This window comes from Ceratosolen solmsi, unplaced genomic scaffold (assembly GCF_000503995.2).
Source record: "Ceratosolen solmsi marchali unplaced genomic scaffold, CerSol_1.0 scaffold15, whole genome shotgun sequence".
Lineage (NCBI taxonomy): Eukaryota > Metazoa > Arthropoda > Insecta > Hymenoptera > Agaonidae > Ceratosolen > Ceratosolen solmsi.
In genome coordinates, this window is record NW_011948434.1 from 356745 (window position 1) to 374950 (window position 18206).

The 18206-nt window shown below is 23.4% G+C and overlaps 4 protein-coding genes across 5 annotated transcripts; 2 read left to right on the top strand and 2 right to left on the bottom strand.

Annotated features, from left to right (window-relative positions):
* Positions 1-220: 220 nt before the first annotated feature.
* Positions 221-5186, bottom strand: alpha-Man-IIa (alpha-mannosidase 2). Its single transcript, XM_011502656.1, has 7 exons — positions 4948-5186; positions 4171-4820; positions 2836-3870; positions 2210-2518; positions 1411-1942; positions 1176-1328; positions 221-922 (listed from the first exon to the last, which is right to left on the bottom strand). Exons 1-7 carry the CDS (start codon positions 5074-5076, stop codon positions 335-337), a joined length of 3396 nt encoding a protein of 1131 aa, XP_011500958.1. The 5' UTR covers positions 5077-5186; the 3' UTR covers positions 221-334.
* Positions 5187-6848: 1662 nt separating this feature from the next.
* Wdr37 (WD repeat domain 37) lies at positions 6849-9007 on the top strand. Of its 2 annotated transcripts, none has more exons than XM_011502657.1 (5): positions 6849-7182; positions 7258-7383; positions 7588-8350; positions 8429-8675; positions 8872-9007. In XM_011502657.1, exons 1-5 carry the CDS (start codon positions 6912-6914, stop codon positions 8995-8997), a joined length of 1533 nt encoding a protein of 510 aa, XP_011500959.1. In that variant the 5' UTR covers positions 6849-6911; the 3' UTR covers positions 8998-9007. The 2 variants fall into 2 exon arrangements, with proteins under 2 accessions (XP_011500959.1, XP_011500960.1); XM_011502658.1 differs by having other exon boundaries at positions 7156-7190.
* A 24-nt stretch (positions 9008-9031) lies between these two features.
* Positions 9032-11933, bottom strand: Arv1 (ACAT-related protein required for viability 1). Its single transcript, XM_011502661.1, is given in 3 exon segments — positions 9032-9157; positions 10419-10976; positions 11791-11933. Coding segments are annotated over 3 exon segments (771 nt in total). The 5' UTR covers positions 11882-11933; the 3' UTR covers positions 9032-9035.
* Positions 11934-14188: 2255 nt separating this feature from the next.
* LOC105364672 (alcohol dehydrogenase [NADP(+)]) lies at positions 14189-17017 on the top strand. Its single transcript, XM_011502660.1, has 4 exons — positions 14189-14638; positions 15722-15889; positions 16109-16462; positions 16629-17017. The coding sequence occupies exons 1-4, from the start codon at positions 14573-14575 to the stop codon at positions 17001-17003; spliced, it is 963 nt and encodes a 320-aa protein (XP_011500962.1). The 5' UTR covers positions 14189-14572; the 3' UTR covers positions 17004-17017.
* Positions 17018-18206: the final 1189 nt, after the last annotated feature.

Here is an 18206-nt window from a genome sequence, read left to right on the forward strand (position 1 = left end):
TTAATATTATTTCCAAAATAATATATAAGATAGATTTGTTTCCATACATTTTTCATATTCTTTCTTTTTTTTAATTTAAAATAACACTCACAATAAATGTTTATACATATATGAAATGATTCTTATTAAAAATTACCTTGCATATTATATATTTAGTCAAAATAATATAATACAAAAATGATTATCATGTATGTTGTTTCATCATTTTTCAATTATAAAAAACTGTATTCATTTGTTTAACACAAAATGACAATTGTACTAAAATCTTAAAATTTGCTGAAATCTTTAATTAAATAATTAAATTTTAGGGTAAGAATTTAATTTAAGTTATATTTTAAGATTCTGTCTTGTGAAATAATAGTGATAGTAATTGATGAGGGCATAAATTAACTATAGGTGATTTTCGAGAAGACTTTACATTAGTAAAAGTTAAAGGTGTATCATTAATAGTCCAATCATGGAAATTATTAAAAAATTTTCTTAAATCAATCCTGCCAGTCTTCGACACGAAGAAACGCTTCTGAATTAAAGGATCACCCCAGCAAAGATTTAAAGCCTGTCTATGCAATACCATACCTACACCTTTTCCAGCTCCATCTGGAATTGGTATTACACGTAAACTGGCGACATTCAAATCTACAGGAAGATCCGAAATAAGTGGTGAAAAACTCGGTTTCAGATCAAGTGGTGTCATGGATTGAGGATGTAAAGCAATAATAGGATGGAGCAAGTCATCCAATGCTAAATGGCCAGCGAGTGACAAAAGACCTGCTGGATGTTCAATTGAAGGAACTGATTGTAAACAAGATTCTTGATACTTTTCAAATATCAATGTAAATCGATTGAATGTCAATAAATTATCAGTCACGCCTTGGCCTAAGCCACGATTGTCATCTTGAAGCAATCTTCGATCTTGCATTATCTACAATCAAAATTTTAAATTTTATTTAATTAATAGTATTGGAAGTAAATTTAAATATTTTTTTAATTTGTAAATAATTTAAAGTGAAGATAAAGTTTGAAATTTAACTATAAAAATATATTAATATCTCATACATATGTATTCTCATTTATGAGACTTACATATATATGAGATATATTGATCATCTATTGATTCTATTGATTTATTATTTCAATATTTACTGAAATAAAAATTTCTTTAAGAATATACTAACTTCAAATTGTCCTGAAGACATTGAAGTAGCTCCCAGAGGTTGTCCTGTTACAACAGTCATTCTAACACGTTTATCCTCAATATAACCACTAGTTGCTAAAGGATAATAATTTCCTTGAGTTGGAATTTTTGGAAACCTTTGACGTTTAATCATCTATATACAAAAATTAATAAAAGTTTTATTGATGGTATAAGCGATAACTTTTCCAAAAAAAATTTAAATATCCAATACTTGCATTTAAACCATTTAAATCAGTATAAAAGACATCTGCAGAAACAATATCAGTATTAATTTTCATTGCTAATTCTAAATTTTGAGTTTCCGTAATATCAATTTCGTTTATTATGTGTAAACCAAGTCCATCACTTCCCATTGAATTATAAAGAGTACATATATGTTTAACAAATGGTAAGTCTGTAAAAACTCTTGACAAAACAGGTCCAGTAACTAAATGGACTATTCTATTATTTCCAGTGAATAGTGGATCTGGATCTGATTTGTCAGGCAAAAATAAGTAGGCTCCACTCTTGTCTTGACCAGCACCTCGTGTTCCATATTTAACAAATTCCAAATGCACTGGAAAAGTAGAATTGTTTACTCGCAAAGCTTTTAATAACCCTGTCTTTCCAAAGGTGGCAGACAATTCTAATTGTTGACTGATCGAAAACTCTTGTATAATAGGATATATTTGTACATTATTAAAACCAGGTACTGCTGAGAGTGGAATAGCCAAATTATAGACTGTGACATTAGCCAAATACACTTCACTATAATATTATTATTAGAAACTTGTATTATAGCACTTAAAATAATTATTTGAAATTTTTTTAATCACTAGTTTAATCTAATAAATTCTAAAAAATTAACAAACTATGCACAAAAAATTTTCTATTATTTGATATTTATATGTATCCATTCATTTAGCTTATCAAATTAAACTCAAAACCATCAAAAAATTTTAATTGTAAATATAATTAAAATTTAAAGTAAATGTAAAATATAAATAAATATAAATTGCACATTATTGTACTTACTTTGGTAAAACAGTATCATGTAAAGTATGAACTATATATGTGGTTAAGCCAAAAGCAAATACAGTAACTAAAAAAGATAGTTCATATTTTACTGAAGAAATAACTGCTGAACTAACCCATACTGGTGAAATTTGACATTGAATTGGATGACCCATTTTATCAGTAACTCGTACGTAAGGTGTTGATACATATATGCTTATTACTTTTTTTCTAGATCGAGGAAGTGAATTGTAGAATAAAATCTTTTTTGAAGTTATTTCATCACCAAATGAAAGTATATATTTATTTTCAGGGTTTGTGTGATGTGATCTAAAATTAATTAATACTAATTATATTATAAAATTGAATACCTAATTCTACAAAAATACTGATGTGTTACAAAATATTAAATATATTTGACATTTATATATTGTAATAAAACTAAATTTTTATATCAGATAATTAAAAATTTGCCTTTTAATTTTTAATTAATATGTCAACTGTGTGCAAATATTGTTGAAACTTAATTATAATTATTTTTTAATTGATTATTTTAACTAAGTTTAATATTTAAAAATGTTTACAATAAATTAAAATTCGTACATGCTTCATTGTATAATCGTATGTAAATATTTTAACAATTTTACCTTGATTCATCCAAAGTTAAATAAATAGCTTCTAGATCAATATTTGTTTTTTTTGAACTTCTCAGTAAATGTACAATAGATTGTTGAAGGATATGAGCTGAATGATTTAATGCAACTGTCATTTTTTGAGCATAATCAATAACAACTTGATCTCTAGCAGTTCCAGTAATACCATCATGATGTTGAAATATGGAATGCCAACGTCTTGCAATATTCAATCGACTTGCAAGTTTTTCTTCTATTAAATGATCACTACCCCTCATCCACGCAATTGTATTTAAAAGTTCAGAACTTCTCAATGCTCCTAAAAGAATTCGGTCAAGTCTTTTATGAAAAGGTCTAGATGTATAATATCCGCTCCAGTAATGATCATCCCTATCTGAATAAGTAAAAAAGTCTCCACTTAAACTAGGATAATCCTCCAAATTCTTTTGATTTCTAAGAGTTTCAAAATAGTCAGTTAAGGTTCCAAATTGAATTTGTATATTCATTTGTTGATCTTTATTCATATAATCAAAAAGTTTTTGATAATTTGTAAACTGAGCATCCCATTCAGATAAGTGTGAATATCGAAAATCATCACCTAAAGGTACTAATACAACATTGGATTTGAAGAGTTGAGCTTTTTTACGATATTGATCTAGAAGCATAGCAGCTCTTTCACCTACATTAGACTTTGTAATAGCTTTTGGAGGGATTTTCCAGGGACAACTAAACCCAAAACTTGGAAGACGATAAAAATCAAACTGACAACATATTTTTGGGTCTGGTCCACATGTATGAGGAATATCATAACTATAGAAGGGCATCATATGAGTAAAAATTTCTGTAGATCCATCGATATCCCATAACTGCCGCCATCGAAATTCTAAATATTTATTTTGAGCCAGTTTCTTTTTGATTGAATAGTGAACACGTTGTATAACAACATTTTGTAAACCAGCACCTTTCAATAAATATGGCATAGTTGGAGAAAGTCCAAAAGGGTCGATAGCCCAACCAGTATTTGGAATGTAATCCAGATTTGATTTTAACCTGTAAAATTGTACTAAGTGTCAAAATTGAACTTTAAAATCTATAATACAAAAAAGAAGAAACTATTTTGATGAAATCAAAATAAAACAAAGATATGTATTAAATCATGATTAAACTAAAGTTGCTCTAAAAATTCTCTGTTTTTTCATTTTTCTGTATTAAACAAATAACAAAAAACAAAAAACAAAAAAAAAGTTGCCAAAAATCATATTTAAGTTTTAAACATCTAACTATTAAATTACAAATTTGATTAATTTCACATTAAACAACTTTTAATTTTATTTAAAATTTAATACATACCATTGATGGCCTTCAGTTAATTGAATAAGCTGAGACATCCAATGTGAAACTGATTCATCAGGCATAACATAACCACCTGCAACAATTTCTAATTGTCCTTCATGTACTAATCTTTTAACAACATCTCTTGTTGACTGTGATTGATCATCCCACCAAAGTTTAAAAAATGATATTTCTGCCCAAATAAACTTTCTTCTTCTATCTTCAGATAATTTAGTTACTAAATTATTTAGTATCCCTTGAGTATGATATGTATAATACTTTTCAAAAGTATTTAACCATCCTGGATCATTATGAGAATGAGGTACAATGAAAACTTTTAACTTCCTATTTGGATGCCATTGTTTCTCATCATATTCAATATTCCAACCTTGTTTCCAGACTCCACCATCAGGATTATCAAATTTTAATTGCTTATAAATATTAAGCATTTGAATATCAACATCTGGTATTTGCTTAAAATTCAAAGAACATATTACAGGTTTTTCTGTTATATAATTTAATAATAAATTTACATTATAATTCTTTTCATCAAATGATGGTCTAATTTTTCTTTTGGCAGCTACTTGTAAAGCATTCAGAGCACTATGATGTCGATTCCAATCTTCTTCAAGTTTTGCTAATCTAGTTTCAAAATGAAGCCATTGATTCTGAAATTACATCAAATTAATTAAATATAATAAATTAAATATAATAAAATATGTTAAAATATTAATATGACATGAACAATATTAAAAATGTAATTTACATAATACTTTTAATGAAGAAAATACTTACATCCTTAATATTAGTCTTTGATCCGCGGCTTTGTGGAAAAAGAGTTATATCAAGCATAACATAAATCATAATACAACAAGTCAAAATAAATCCCACTCCAACAGTAGCAAATAACTTCCTTATTTTCATATTGATTAAAGATAATTTTTTTAATATCTGTTGACTGCATAATTTGAAATATACAACAGTAGATTAATCCATCTTTTAACCTAATTTAAGATATTGAACATTATGTACAAATAACGTGAAGTGCTTACTACTAAATTTGTACGTCTATAAACATTAATTCCAATAATTGAAATTATTTCATATATTAAAAATAATTGTTTAATAATTCCTTAAACAAAAACAGATAGTTTTAATAAAAGAAAATATTTTCTAAAATTTTTCTCATTATGTACCCTCGTATCTTTAACCGGTAATCAGAAAGCCGTCTGCTTTCTTCTTTAAATATTAAATCGAGATCAATAAAATGAAATAAATGTTTAATAATAAACTATTTTAAAAATTCGTCTGTATAATAAATTTCTTTCAACCAAACTAATTCATTTAATTATTTTATCTATTAATTTATAATTATGAGATATTTTTATTTAATTGTGCCAAAGTCGTTTAATAAAGTTTTAAATCGCTAAAAGTTGAAATTTAAAGAATTTATTATTGATTAATAAACGCAATAGTATATTTCCAGACAAAAATAATTAAAAATTTAATGTATATATATTTTTATTCTTTATTCGGAAAATTCTATTTTATAATTAATGAACATTTATAATAAAGAAATATTAATTACACATAAGTGAAATGTATTATCTTTTCATCAATGCACTTTCTATAATTTTTTTACTTATATACATATATATAAGTATATATTTTTTAACAGAGATTGCAATTGTGTTACGCACGCAAGCCTTTAAATTTTTTGAGGTTGGAATGGATTTTTATTTTAATTATTAATAAACTGTCCGTTATCATCATTATTTTATAATTGAGTAAACCAAGGTTAACCCCAAATTTTTTTTAAGCTATCAAAAAAATTAAATCAAAATGTATTTTATTAAAATATTTGTATTCAAGTTTTTAGTGACTGTATGATAAAAGTATATTGAAGACGTAATATTGGGCATCTATTTAAAAATAATTTGTGCATATTTTGATATATCTACAGTGATACTGTTCACAGTGCCACGGCACGTTTACATTTCATATTCGTCAAAAACTGGAAATAGCCTGAATAAAAATAGAATTATAAATTAAAAAGACTTTATAATCAACATTGTACTTAAATCACTGGAAAGATTTAAACTCGATTTTATATTCTCAAATAAGCATACTTATTTTATATATCAGGTGATCAATTAAATCGTGAAACAACCTTTGTTAAATATAAAATATAAAATAGATATTTTTTAATTTGAAGTCTCATATCCGTATATTTTATTATTATTAGTAAAAAATTGTTTTGAATATTTAAAAGACAAATTATGATACTTGTACATAGAATGTATAACCTATTTATAACTAAAATAATAAATATCACAAAATTATATATCATCAATTATGGATTTGATTAATTTTTATATTTTTAAATTAAAAATCGTTATATAAATTTTTTTATAAATATTATACTTGTTTAAATACAATTGATTAATTTTGTATTTACTGTTAAATTATTTACTTCTTTAAAATATGTTTCTAGTAATTTTTTCTTTTCTTAGTTGAAAGCAATGACAGTAGTGTCTTTCAGACTTTCCGTACTTTTCATCCAAAGGAAAAAAATAATGTAAATTTTAGAAAAAATTGTACAAAGAACTCAAAGTAGAATTGAAAATTAAATTGTTAAAAATTTTGCTGATAACGTAACACTATTTATTTTTATGTGATTCTAAGTGATAGTTTAAGTAAAAAATAAACGCTGACAGTTTTAAATATATATTATAAAGTGTTAAAATAAATAAAAAATCATGCCTGGTGAACCAACTGTTAGTACAAGTAATAAATCCAGTGGAAAAGTAAAAAGAATTTCAATTCCGAGAGTACAAAGTAGTACTGATACAGAGTTACAATCTCAACAAAGTAGCTCAACTCCTCTTCAGACAACTGCTTTACATTATATTAATTCACGATCAGATGCTGAAGATACGTCAATACCTCCATTACTGCGTTCAAAATTATTAGATTTATTTCAACAAATAGAAAAAGAATTTGAAATGCTTTGTGTTGAAAATTTTGGATGTATATATGTATATCAATACTTCTTATATTATACTTTTTTTCATTGATTAAAATTTAATATTTATTCTGTTATAGTGCAAGAAAAAATTGAAGCATTAAATGAGAAATTGGAAAGAGAGTGTTATGGATTGGGAGAACGCACTTTACCAACTGGAGATTTCCAAGATTATTCTGACAATAAGCATCTTGCTAAGCAAAAATGTATTTTGTTTTTAATATATTTATTTTAAATATTATAAATTTAAAATAATTTTAAATTATTATATTGATAATAATATTGATATTAAGTCTTTGAAAATAACTGTTGTAGTAGTAAAAAATTTCTCTAACATTAACTTTGCATAAATGCATTATAAAAGTTATGTTACTAACTGTCATTATGAATTAAAATTATTATGTTTTTAGCTATTGGTGTCAACTCTGTTCATAAAATCAAAGCATCACATAAATTAAAAGTTCAAACAAGCAAAATAGTTTCAAGTTTCAAAAATCCCACTATGACTTGCAGTATGCAAAAGGAATACAGAGGACATAAAGATGGTGTTTGGGAAGTTTCAGTTGGAAGAATTGGACAACTAGTTATTACAACAGCTTCAGCTGATCATACAGCCAGAGTTTGGGGAATAGATAGTTGTCGCTGTTTATTACAATATACAGGACATAGTGGTTCTGTAAACTCTGTCCGATTTCATCCAACAAAAGATTTAATATTATCAGCAAGTGGTGATTGGACTGCCCATATATGGCAAGTTGCAGTTAACTGGAACTTATCAAAGAGATCATCTTTAGAAGACTTAATAACTATTGGAGAACGTGGAGTTAATATAATTAGTGGAGACAATTGTGCACCATTAGAAGAAGAAACAGTTCCTATTTTGAGAACTCCAATTAAAGAATTAGTTGGACATACAGGAGTTATTGTGGCTGCTGATTGGCTTTTTGGTGCTGAACAAATAGTAACTGCTTCTTGGGATAGAACTGCTAATTTATATGATGCAGAATCTGGTGAAATTATTCATACTCTTTGTGGACATGATCAAGAATTGACTCATGTATCAACACATCATGCACAGCGATTATGTGTTACATCTAGTCAAGACAATACTTTTCGATTGTGGGATTTTAGAGAACCCTTTCATTCTGTATCTGTTTTCCAAGGACACACAGAGTAAATGAAAAATACATGTTTCTATTTTTTAAGTTAAAATAATTATAATTATAATCTACTAATATTCACTATTTTTAGAACTGTTACATCAGCAGTATTTACAAAAGAAGATAAAATAGTTTCAGCTTCAGATGATAGAAGCATTAAAGTATGGGAATTACGTAATATTCGAAGTCCTTTAGCTACTATACGTGGAGATAGTTCAGCAAATAGATTGGCTGTTTCATGTACAGGAGTAGTAGCTATTCCATATGATAATAGGCAAATTCGTTTATTTGATTTAAGTGGGCAACGCTTAGCAAGATTACCAAGAACAAGTAGACAGGTAATTATTTAAAATCTTTGCACTAATTATAAATTTTATTTAAAAGTTTATGTAATATTTATTATAATTTATTTATAATACACTACAAATTTCAAAGAAATTAGAAATATTTTTAATAATTTTTAAATATAACCTTTTCATATTTTTTATACAATAAATATGAATACACAATTAATAAAATAGAACTACTATTTAGGGTCATCGACGAATGGTTTGTTCAGTAGCTTGGACGGAAGATATCAATAATTCCTGCAATTTATTCTCTTGTGGCTTTGATAGACTTGTACTTGGTTGGAGTATTTTACCAATTAAAGATGCTTGAAACACTTTTGGCATTCATTATCAGATAACGATTTATCTTTAAAATAGTGTATTAATTATCAATACATATAATTTAGGTATTATGTCATAAACGTAATTGTGAGCTAAAAATCCACCAGCAAGTCCAATTAATGACCCAGTTCTTCCACTTCCAGAGACAACTATAAAAAGAAAGTTTAAATTACTAATGAGTATACTACACTTAAAACGATTATCTTTACATAAGAAATACTCAAAATTTTACTGATGAAAAGTATAAACAAGTATTTATTTCATAAATACTAAAAAAATTATAATTCCTTCAAAACTAAATATTATTTATGTATCGTGTACTGTTATAATATCTGCAGTTAGTAAACAGACTTATATCGTGATAAACTAAAAAAATATGTAATTATTCAAAACACTATACATGTTCTATTATTCAGAAATAAAGAATATAATTTAAAAATAAGCATTTGATCGAAAAATGTTAAATATATAATGAAAGTAACTGATATTTACAGTATTAAACATATATTTAAAATTTTATTCAACAATTTTTAAATTATTAAAATTATATTTATAATCACATTTATTTGCCTTCGTGATTAAATTTGTACATATTTTTTATTTTATTTTTATTACAAATTTAAAATTAATCATTTTTAATTTATTTTATCTTAAAAACTTTTTAATTAATTTATTCCTATATCTATTACTATATCTAACATTATTTATTATACAAATACATATAGATATATATACATATATATACCATTTTAAATTATAACTCTTATTTATTAATATTAATTTTAATTAATATTAATATTAATGCATCGATAGATATTTTATGAACCATTTAATTTATTAAATAACTATGTGTTAATAATTTCTTGTTAAAGATTAAATTTCATTACTATAAAATCATTTAAATAAAAATGTAAAATTAAAATTTTTGTAAATTAATAATCGTTAATTATTGAAACTATTTATATTTATATTATATTTTGTATAATATGTTTCTGTATTGCAATTGATATAATTATAAAAATGGATAGATTAAACAGTACATATCTATGATATTATTATATGTAAAAAATATTTTTTTTTTAAGTTTACCTTACTTTAGTTTATTACATTGCACATATTTCAATACATTATATAAATGTTCTTTGCAACAAATGTAGATGATAATAAAGAATTACATTATTATAATTTTATTGCTTAAACTGAAAATAATCTAAATATTGTTAATATCCTTATTGTAATGAATAAACATTAAAAATAATTGTAATATTAACTTTCTAGTTTAAAATTAATTTAAAAATTTAAATAATTATAAAAAATTCTATTTAATAAAATATAAATAAACTATCTCAATTGTGTAGTTAATTTATTACTATAAAAGTACGAATACTATACATAAACAAATATTAGTACCTGAATAAGCTGTAAGGAGGCAGAGTGCAGTATAACCATAAATCAACATTTGATATGGTCCTGGAATTATATTCTGCCAAACGATACTGAATAGTCCTAGTAACTTGGCAGAACTACCGAGAACAAGGGCACGCAAAAGATTTAAAGTTTTATATCCATATGGCCGCGTACCTAGTATCAATAACCTTAATTCCGTAATGATAAAAACAGCAAGAACAAAAACAACAAATGATAAAGTAGTGTGTACAAGTAAGAAATAGAAGTTTCGCTCGCCTTGAAAAATTAAAACTTGATTTGTTCTGGTAAGATACTTCAAAGAAAACGTTGAACTACTGAGACTAACGGACGAAGTTTTGGGCTCGCCTATATACTTCATCCATTTACGAAAGGATTCGCCAAGTATTAACACGATTATAAGCTTCCAATAAGACTTAAAATTACTATTATAAAGAAGATGACGGTAGGCCGATTTTTCTAGAAGTACAAGATCTACCAATACAATCACTGGATCATACTCGATATACTTATCTGCCAAATTGCCACATTTATCCTAAAAGAGGTAACAAGATTGAATATTTAATAAATTTTTATATTAAATTATATGCAGTAGAAATATATTAAAATTAAACTATGTTAAGTACTAATTTTGTCAACATTCATTTGTAAATAAATCGTAAATAATTAACTGTAATTTAACTTGTATTTGAATCTATATATTTCAAATCCATTTGCATCTTCTTATCAAACTTTATGTTGACATAATATACAAATATGTTAAGAATCAGCTTGAGGTAGTTGGGAAATATTTTTAGATATTTATTTAATAATTAATCGATCATTTGTTTATGATCCATACTAAAATAAGAATAAGAAAATTTATTTTATAAAATTATAACATTAAATCTACACTGGTAATCATTAAATCAGTAGTTTTTAAGTTATATTTTAATATATTAGATTTCTTTCTGTGCTAGAAAAATTGAAAGAAATGTTATTTATTAAATTAAAAATTTATTTACTTAATTTTCATTGTTGTTTACTTTTGAAAATATACAACTGAAAAAATTATATATTTAAATATTCATTATTCCAATTAAACACTAATTACAGTTAATTTTCACGTATTAAAATCAATATCAGTGAATAAATGATTGAATTATTTTTAAACATTCTTTTAAAGTACTTTTTAACAAATTTTTATTAAATTAATAGTCCAAACTATAATGATAATTTTTTATTTATTTACTTAATATGATTAATATTTAGCTAATATAATTAAAAATAAATATTTTAAATCATTAAAATTTATAACATAGTATTTCAAATATTTACACTATTCAAATACTTTTTAAATATTTATTATTTATAAATTAACTTACACATGTCACAACTTTGAGTACGTTTTGACTATACCGGCGATAGAGTTCGTCGATGTAAACACCACAGTTAATGCAAGTATACATTTTCCCTATATGCACTTCAATCACACCATAATAATTTATTTTTAAATATATTTTTTCTGTAACAAATATATGTATCTGAATGTATTTACAATGTCACAGATACTATATTCAGAAATATAAATTAAAAAGAATTTTTTAGTAGAACTATTAAAAATCATTTTTATAATTTATTTATTTATATAATTTTTAATCGTTAATTTACTTGTTAAAATATATATTTCTTAATAGAAATACATAATATATACACTTTGAAATAGTTTAAAATTTTTTTACTTACATAAACTCTGTTATTACGTATTAATCATTAATAATATTTTGTGCAAGCATTCAATACAGAAGACTGACTTAGCAGAGCAAATATTACATGAAGTCATGTATTTTATAACACTCATTATTCAAACCATAATTATACATCTTTATGTTGGCAACTTATCAAGTTTTAAAAAATGTTCATAAATAATGTTTTCAATTATATTAGAATAGACTATATCACTAATAGAATCTTAAAAAAAACAATCATTGCGTAAACAAAAAATGATAATTCTTAGTGTAAATAATATGTTTTTACATCTTATTTTTATCTTATAATTACAAATATTTATCTATATTATAAATATAATTATTATAAACTAAATATATTCAAATAAAAAATCAATCATGCTTTGTGATTAATCTCGTATATTGCTATATATTAATTGTAAATAGTATATTTATAAAATGAATAAATATTTATTATATATGAGTGTTTCATATTTACGTAAAATAAAATTTTATGCGACTATACAAATAAAATATTAGATAATACACTAAAAAAAACTAATAGCTAATTACAAACAAGTTTTTTTAATATTCAGATTTAATTTTAATTTTTTGCTCTTTTAATAAAATAAATAAACAACAATGCAATTATATTATATCATTATTGTAAATATTATTACAATATTCATTTATTAAACGGAATAACATAACTATTAAATGTTAAAATAAAATAAAATAAAAATTTTTATTTAACCAACTTATTGATTAAATTGAAAGCTTATTAAATTCCTCTTATAAGTAAAAATAACAATATATTTTATGTCATAAATGATAAAGATAAAGGTTTTTACAAAATAATAAACTTAGTCTATTCTGTTCTATTGTATTCTATTGTAAATATCAATATCATACATAAGTTTTTTGTAATTTCAAATAAGCTGTTAAATTTGTATTTTTTATTAAGAATATTTTAAGACTTTCTATTTATAATATTTAATATTGAAAATTCCATTTTTTATTATAAGCCAAGATAAAAAATAATTTATCTAATATTATCTTTGTAAAAAATAAAATACAATAACAAATATTTTAAAAATATTGATAAAGGTATCTTATATTTTTAATTCTGATTTTTTATTAGTACTTAACATTATTAAAGTAAAATAAAAGCTTATGAGTAAAACTGATATAATTTCCTCGTCAATCTACCTTTTAAAAGAATAGTTTCAAAATAATCCTATAATCTAATAAATTATGAAAATTAGTGAAAACGATAAAGATGGACTTTTTTCATTCATTTTTATCAATATTAAGTATTAAGACATTAAATAATCAGTCTGAAATGGATTAAGTTATAACATATATCTCGTCGAAATATAAAGAGATGAAAAATCTTAACTGTATCTAAAATACACTTTAAGAAAAGTTTTATTCCGTGTGCCTACTTAGATTTTTATTTTTTCCTCCTGTATATTATTACATTCGAAATTCAATGAATTTTAAATACATAAAATTAAATATAATAATATAAGAATTAAATAAGTTGATCTCTATGAAATTTTTTAAATAACTGAATAAGTATTTGATTACAATTTACATATATTATTTACTTATTAAATAACTAATATTAAAAATGATTAAATAATTCAAAGAATATATAATGATAATAAAAATGGTAAATTTTATGTGATAATTTATCGTTTTATAAATTTTTCTAAAATATTGTCGATAAATTATATGAAATCATCTTTTTATATGTACTATCGAAAAATAATTATGGTTGAAGGAATAGAATTTGCAACACACTGATTAGTAACTGTATTCGTATGAACGCATGCAAATAACAAACTAAGAAAACCAACTCCTAATAATATTCCACTATAAAATTATCTAATATATACCTAAGTATAAAATAATTTCATGTATATTTTTTAAATAAATTTGTATATTTACTGTATTAATTCAAATTATATAACAAAATTATTCATAAAACAGGCCTTCATCGATAACATTATGTAACCTTGTAATTAATTCTTGTAATTTACAAAGCGAACCTATGATTGTATCTTTTCTGCAAATAATAAATCTAATAACATAAACATGAACATTTGCTACTAATAGCTGAAACCCAAGTTCAAATAAATGACTTGATATTTAAGTAAAGGATTACGTACATAAGTTATCCTTGGGCAATGCATGCTAAGGCGAACACGTATATACATATACTATGTCAAGTTATTATGAAGTGCTGCATTCATACAGGAATGTAAATTATTATCACGTGACCATCCGAGTTAAATAGACTGAAACGGAAAAGTGGTTTTCCAGTGTTAAATCAACTAAGGAATTTAGTGCAACGTTAACTTGAAAAGACATCAATGATCTAAAATAGTTAATGATTTTTTATATAAAATAAAAATACTTTTACAAAATATGCAAACGACAGTCAATCTTCCTACAGGACAATACATGCCCATTGTTGGATATGGAACTTGGCAGGTAATTAACGCATTAAAAAAAAAAAATAAAATAAGTATAAATAATGGTAATTAATATAACTTAAATTAATTTTATATATGTACATTCACACTTGTATACCCTTAATCTCTACAGTAGGTTTTCTATATTAAATTTTTGTAAATGTAAAAAATTATCGATTTAAAATTTAAATATATTAAAAGTTCCTAAATAAGCATATGTCTGATATCTTAAAATGTAGAAACACTAATATAATGGTTTTTTTTTACTTTTAATAATTTATTAGATTATCTTTATTGGATTAAAATAAAAAATAATACTAATCCTTTACAATTTGAAATTGTAAATATTTAAAATCATGAAAAAACGATTAAATATTAGATGAAAAGTACAAATTATTTTAATAAGACTTGTTTTTTTAAGATTTATTTTATTATTTAATTCTAACAAATAGAATAACAGAAATAGTATCAAAATAATAATTAACAAATATTTAAATATTTATTCTTTTATCCTTAGAATAATAATAAATGTTTGAATTGAATAATATATAAAACAAAAGCTGAGAAATTTGAATTTAACTTCTAGTGTTTAGAATTTTTTAAAAATCATAAAATTGTAAGTATTTTATACCAATATTTTATACAACTTTTTTTATACTTGAGCAATATAATAAATAAACAAATATTTGAAGCAAATAAATAAAGAAAAGTGTAAGTCTTATTACTTGTTATTACTTGTTTCATATTAATAGCACAAAAATAATTAAACATAAATTCACTTTTTAAGTAAGTACACTTAGATAGAAATAATTTATATTCAATAAGTATTGTAAATGTTATAACATGAAAAAGATTATTTATAATATAAATAATTTTAAAATCATTTAAAAATTTATTCTTAAATAATAATTTTTCTAAAATAAATTTTCTTAACAACAAAGTGTAGTAAATTGTTAATAGAATAATTAAAATATAAAAAGAATGTGATGTACTTTATAAGCACTATTGCTTAGGAATTATTATAAAATAATTATTTAATTAATATATTTGTTTACATTATATTACTTAACATTTTATTAATACTTAAAGAATACAATTTTAGGCAGCTCCTGAAGAACTAGAAGTTGCTATTAATACTGCTTTAGAAGCTGGATATAGACACATTGATACATCACCAGTCTATATGAATGAATATGTAATTGGAAATGTTTTGAAGAAATGGCTCGATTCAGGCAAAATAAAAAGAGATGATCTATTCATTGTAACAAAAGTAAGTTCACATTTTAGTACCTATATGCCATATAGGCATATAAATTTTAAGGGTAATCTATTAAATTATTTCATTAAAGATGAATATTTTTTCAATGTAAAAAAAAATTTAATTTAAAAAATATGTTAATTTTTAATACTAAATTTGTAATAAAATATTATTAATTTGTTAATAATATTTTCAATATTAAGAATATAACCAATTATTTTATCACACAAGTTACCACCAAGCGGAAATAGACCTGCAGGAGTAGAAAAGCATTTGAAAAAATCTCTCAGAAACTTACAAATAAACTATTTAGATCTTTATTTAATCCATACTCCCTTTGCATTTATTGATGTGGAAAATAACTTTCAACCAAAAGATGAGAATGGTCATTTATTAATTGACTCGAGTACTGATCATTTAGCTGTGTGGAGAGAAATGGAAAGAATGGTTATAAATGGATTAACCAAGGCAATTGGAATATCTAACTTTAATTTGAAACAAATTGAAAATATAGTTAATATAGCGAAAATTCCAATCTCAATGTTACAAATTGAATTGCATTTGTATTTTCAACAACAAGAAACGGTACACAAAATTAAAAATATATATATATTTTATAACAGAAATATTTTGTATATTAGTATTGTATAGAATTTATATTGTTCTGATTATGTACAGTAGATAATTGATTCTTATTAAATTTAATAATTTTATCAAATTATTATTATTAAAACCTTTTTTCTTTTTTTAGGTGCAATATTGTAAAAATAAAGGAATTCCTATAACTGCCTATTCACCTCTGGGATCAAGAGGTTTAGTAAAACTTTTATGTAAATCTGACACTCTTCCAAATTTATTAGAAAATCCAACTGTATTAAAATTATCTAAAAAATATAATAAAACTCCAGCACAAATTGCATTAAAATATATTATTGAAAAAAGTATTGCTGTGATTCCAAAAAGTATAAATCAGCAACGTATTAAAGATAACATTCGATTATTTGATTGGAAGCTTGATAGTGAAGATGTACTAGCCTTAAGTAAGTTGGATCAAGGACCTAAAGGACGTATTTGTGATTTTGAATTTCTATGTGGAGTAAAAAATCACCCAGAATTTCCATTCTAATATGTCGTAAATATTAAATACGTAACCTTAAAATTTATATAAATTAAGGCGCTATGATAATATGAAAATTTTAGTTTTTACAATTTATATGGAAGATCAGAAATATAAACACTCAACAAAAATAAATGCATCATTTTTACTTCATAATTACATATAATTTGTAAGATGAAATAAATTTCTATACAATTTTATATATCTTACTTGAAATTGTTGACTCTCCCACTAACTATTACAAATAATCAAAGTTATGGTAAATTAAGTTATCCATATGCTTAAAATTGAACCACAACTACATATTCTAATTTTTCTAGCACTATACCATTCCTATTCCTAAAGCTTGATTCTTGTTTTTTGATCTGTAGAATGTCACGTGCTTCTTAAGGTAAGTCTATATTTACTCGTTACATGTAACATCATGATTTAATTTGTAAATCGCATCATTTAAGCAAATCTATTTGTTTTTATTTTATTTAAGACATTTATTTGTTCATACTATAGCTTATTTTAATTCTTTTTGGATTTAATTTACTATATAGTATATATATTATATAAGATATAATATATATGTTTATAAAAATTTGATACTAAAATTATTAGTAAATTTACAAGAAAAATTATAATCAAAGATTTATTTCCAAACTAACGAAAAATGCAATTAGAAAATATATGACATGACTAAGTGTCGACTACTTATTCTTATGTAATACTAAAGACAACGCGATCCCTGCTATTTTATACCACAACTTTTACGACAAAATTGCAGTTTTTCTTAACAGAAAACTTTCCTTGATAATTGACGAACAAACAAATTATAATATACAGTTATTTAAATGTGATAATTCTATTGTACTTCTATTGAACATTTGTGTTAAATATTAAAAAATATCTTTTATATGTTATTTAACAATTTGTTTGTTATTATACCAATTAAGAATTTTGAAATAAAGTTATATAATGTACATACCAATGGCTTCAAAATATGAATTTACTGGGTAAAGTTAATAATATTTAAAATCGTGTATCATAACACATCAATATAATAAATATTTAAAAATCATAAAAATTGTCTGTGCATGATTTTTTAGACTTATTTTCATAATTCGTCCTTATAAATTTAGCGGTATCAAATACAATTTAAATAATTGTAGCTGTATTTTCCCAAAAATTTTAAAAGTTCCGCAACACACATGTTCTATATTGATA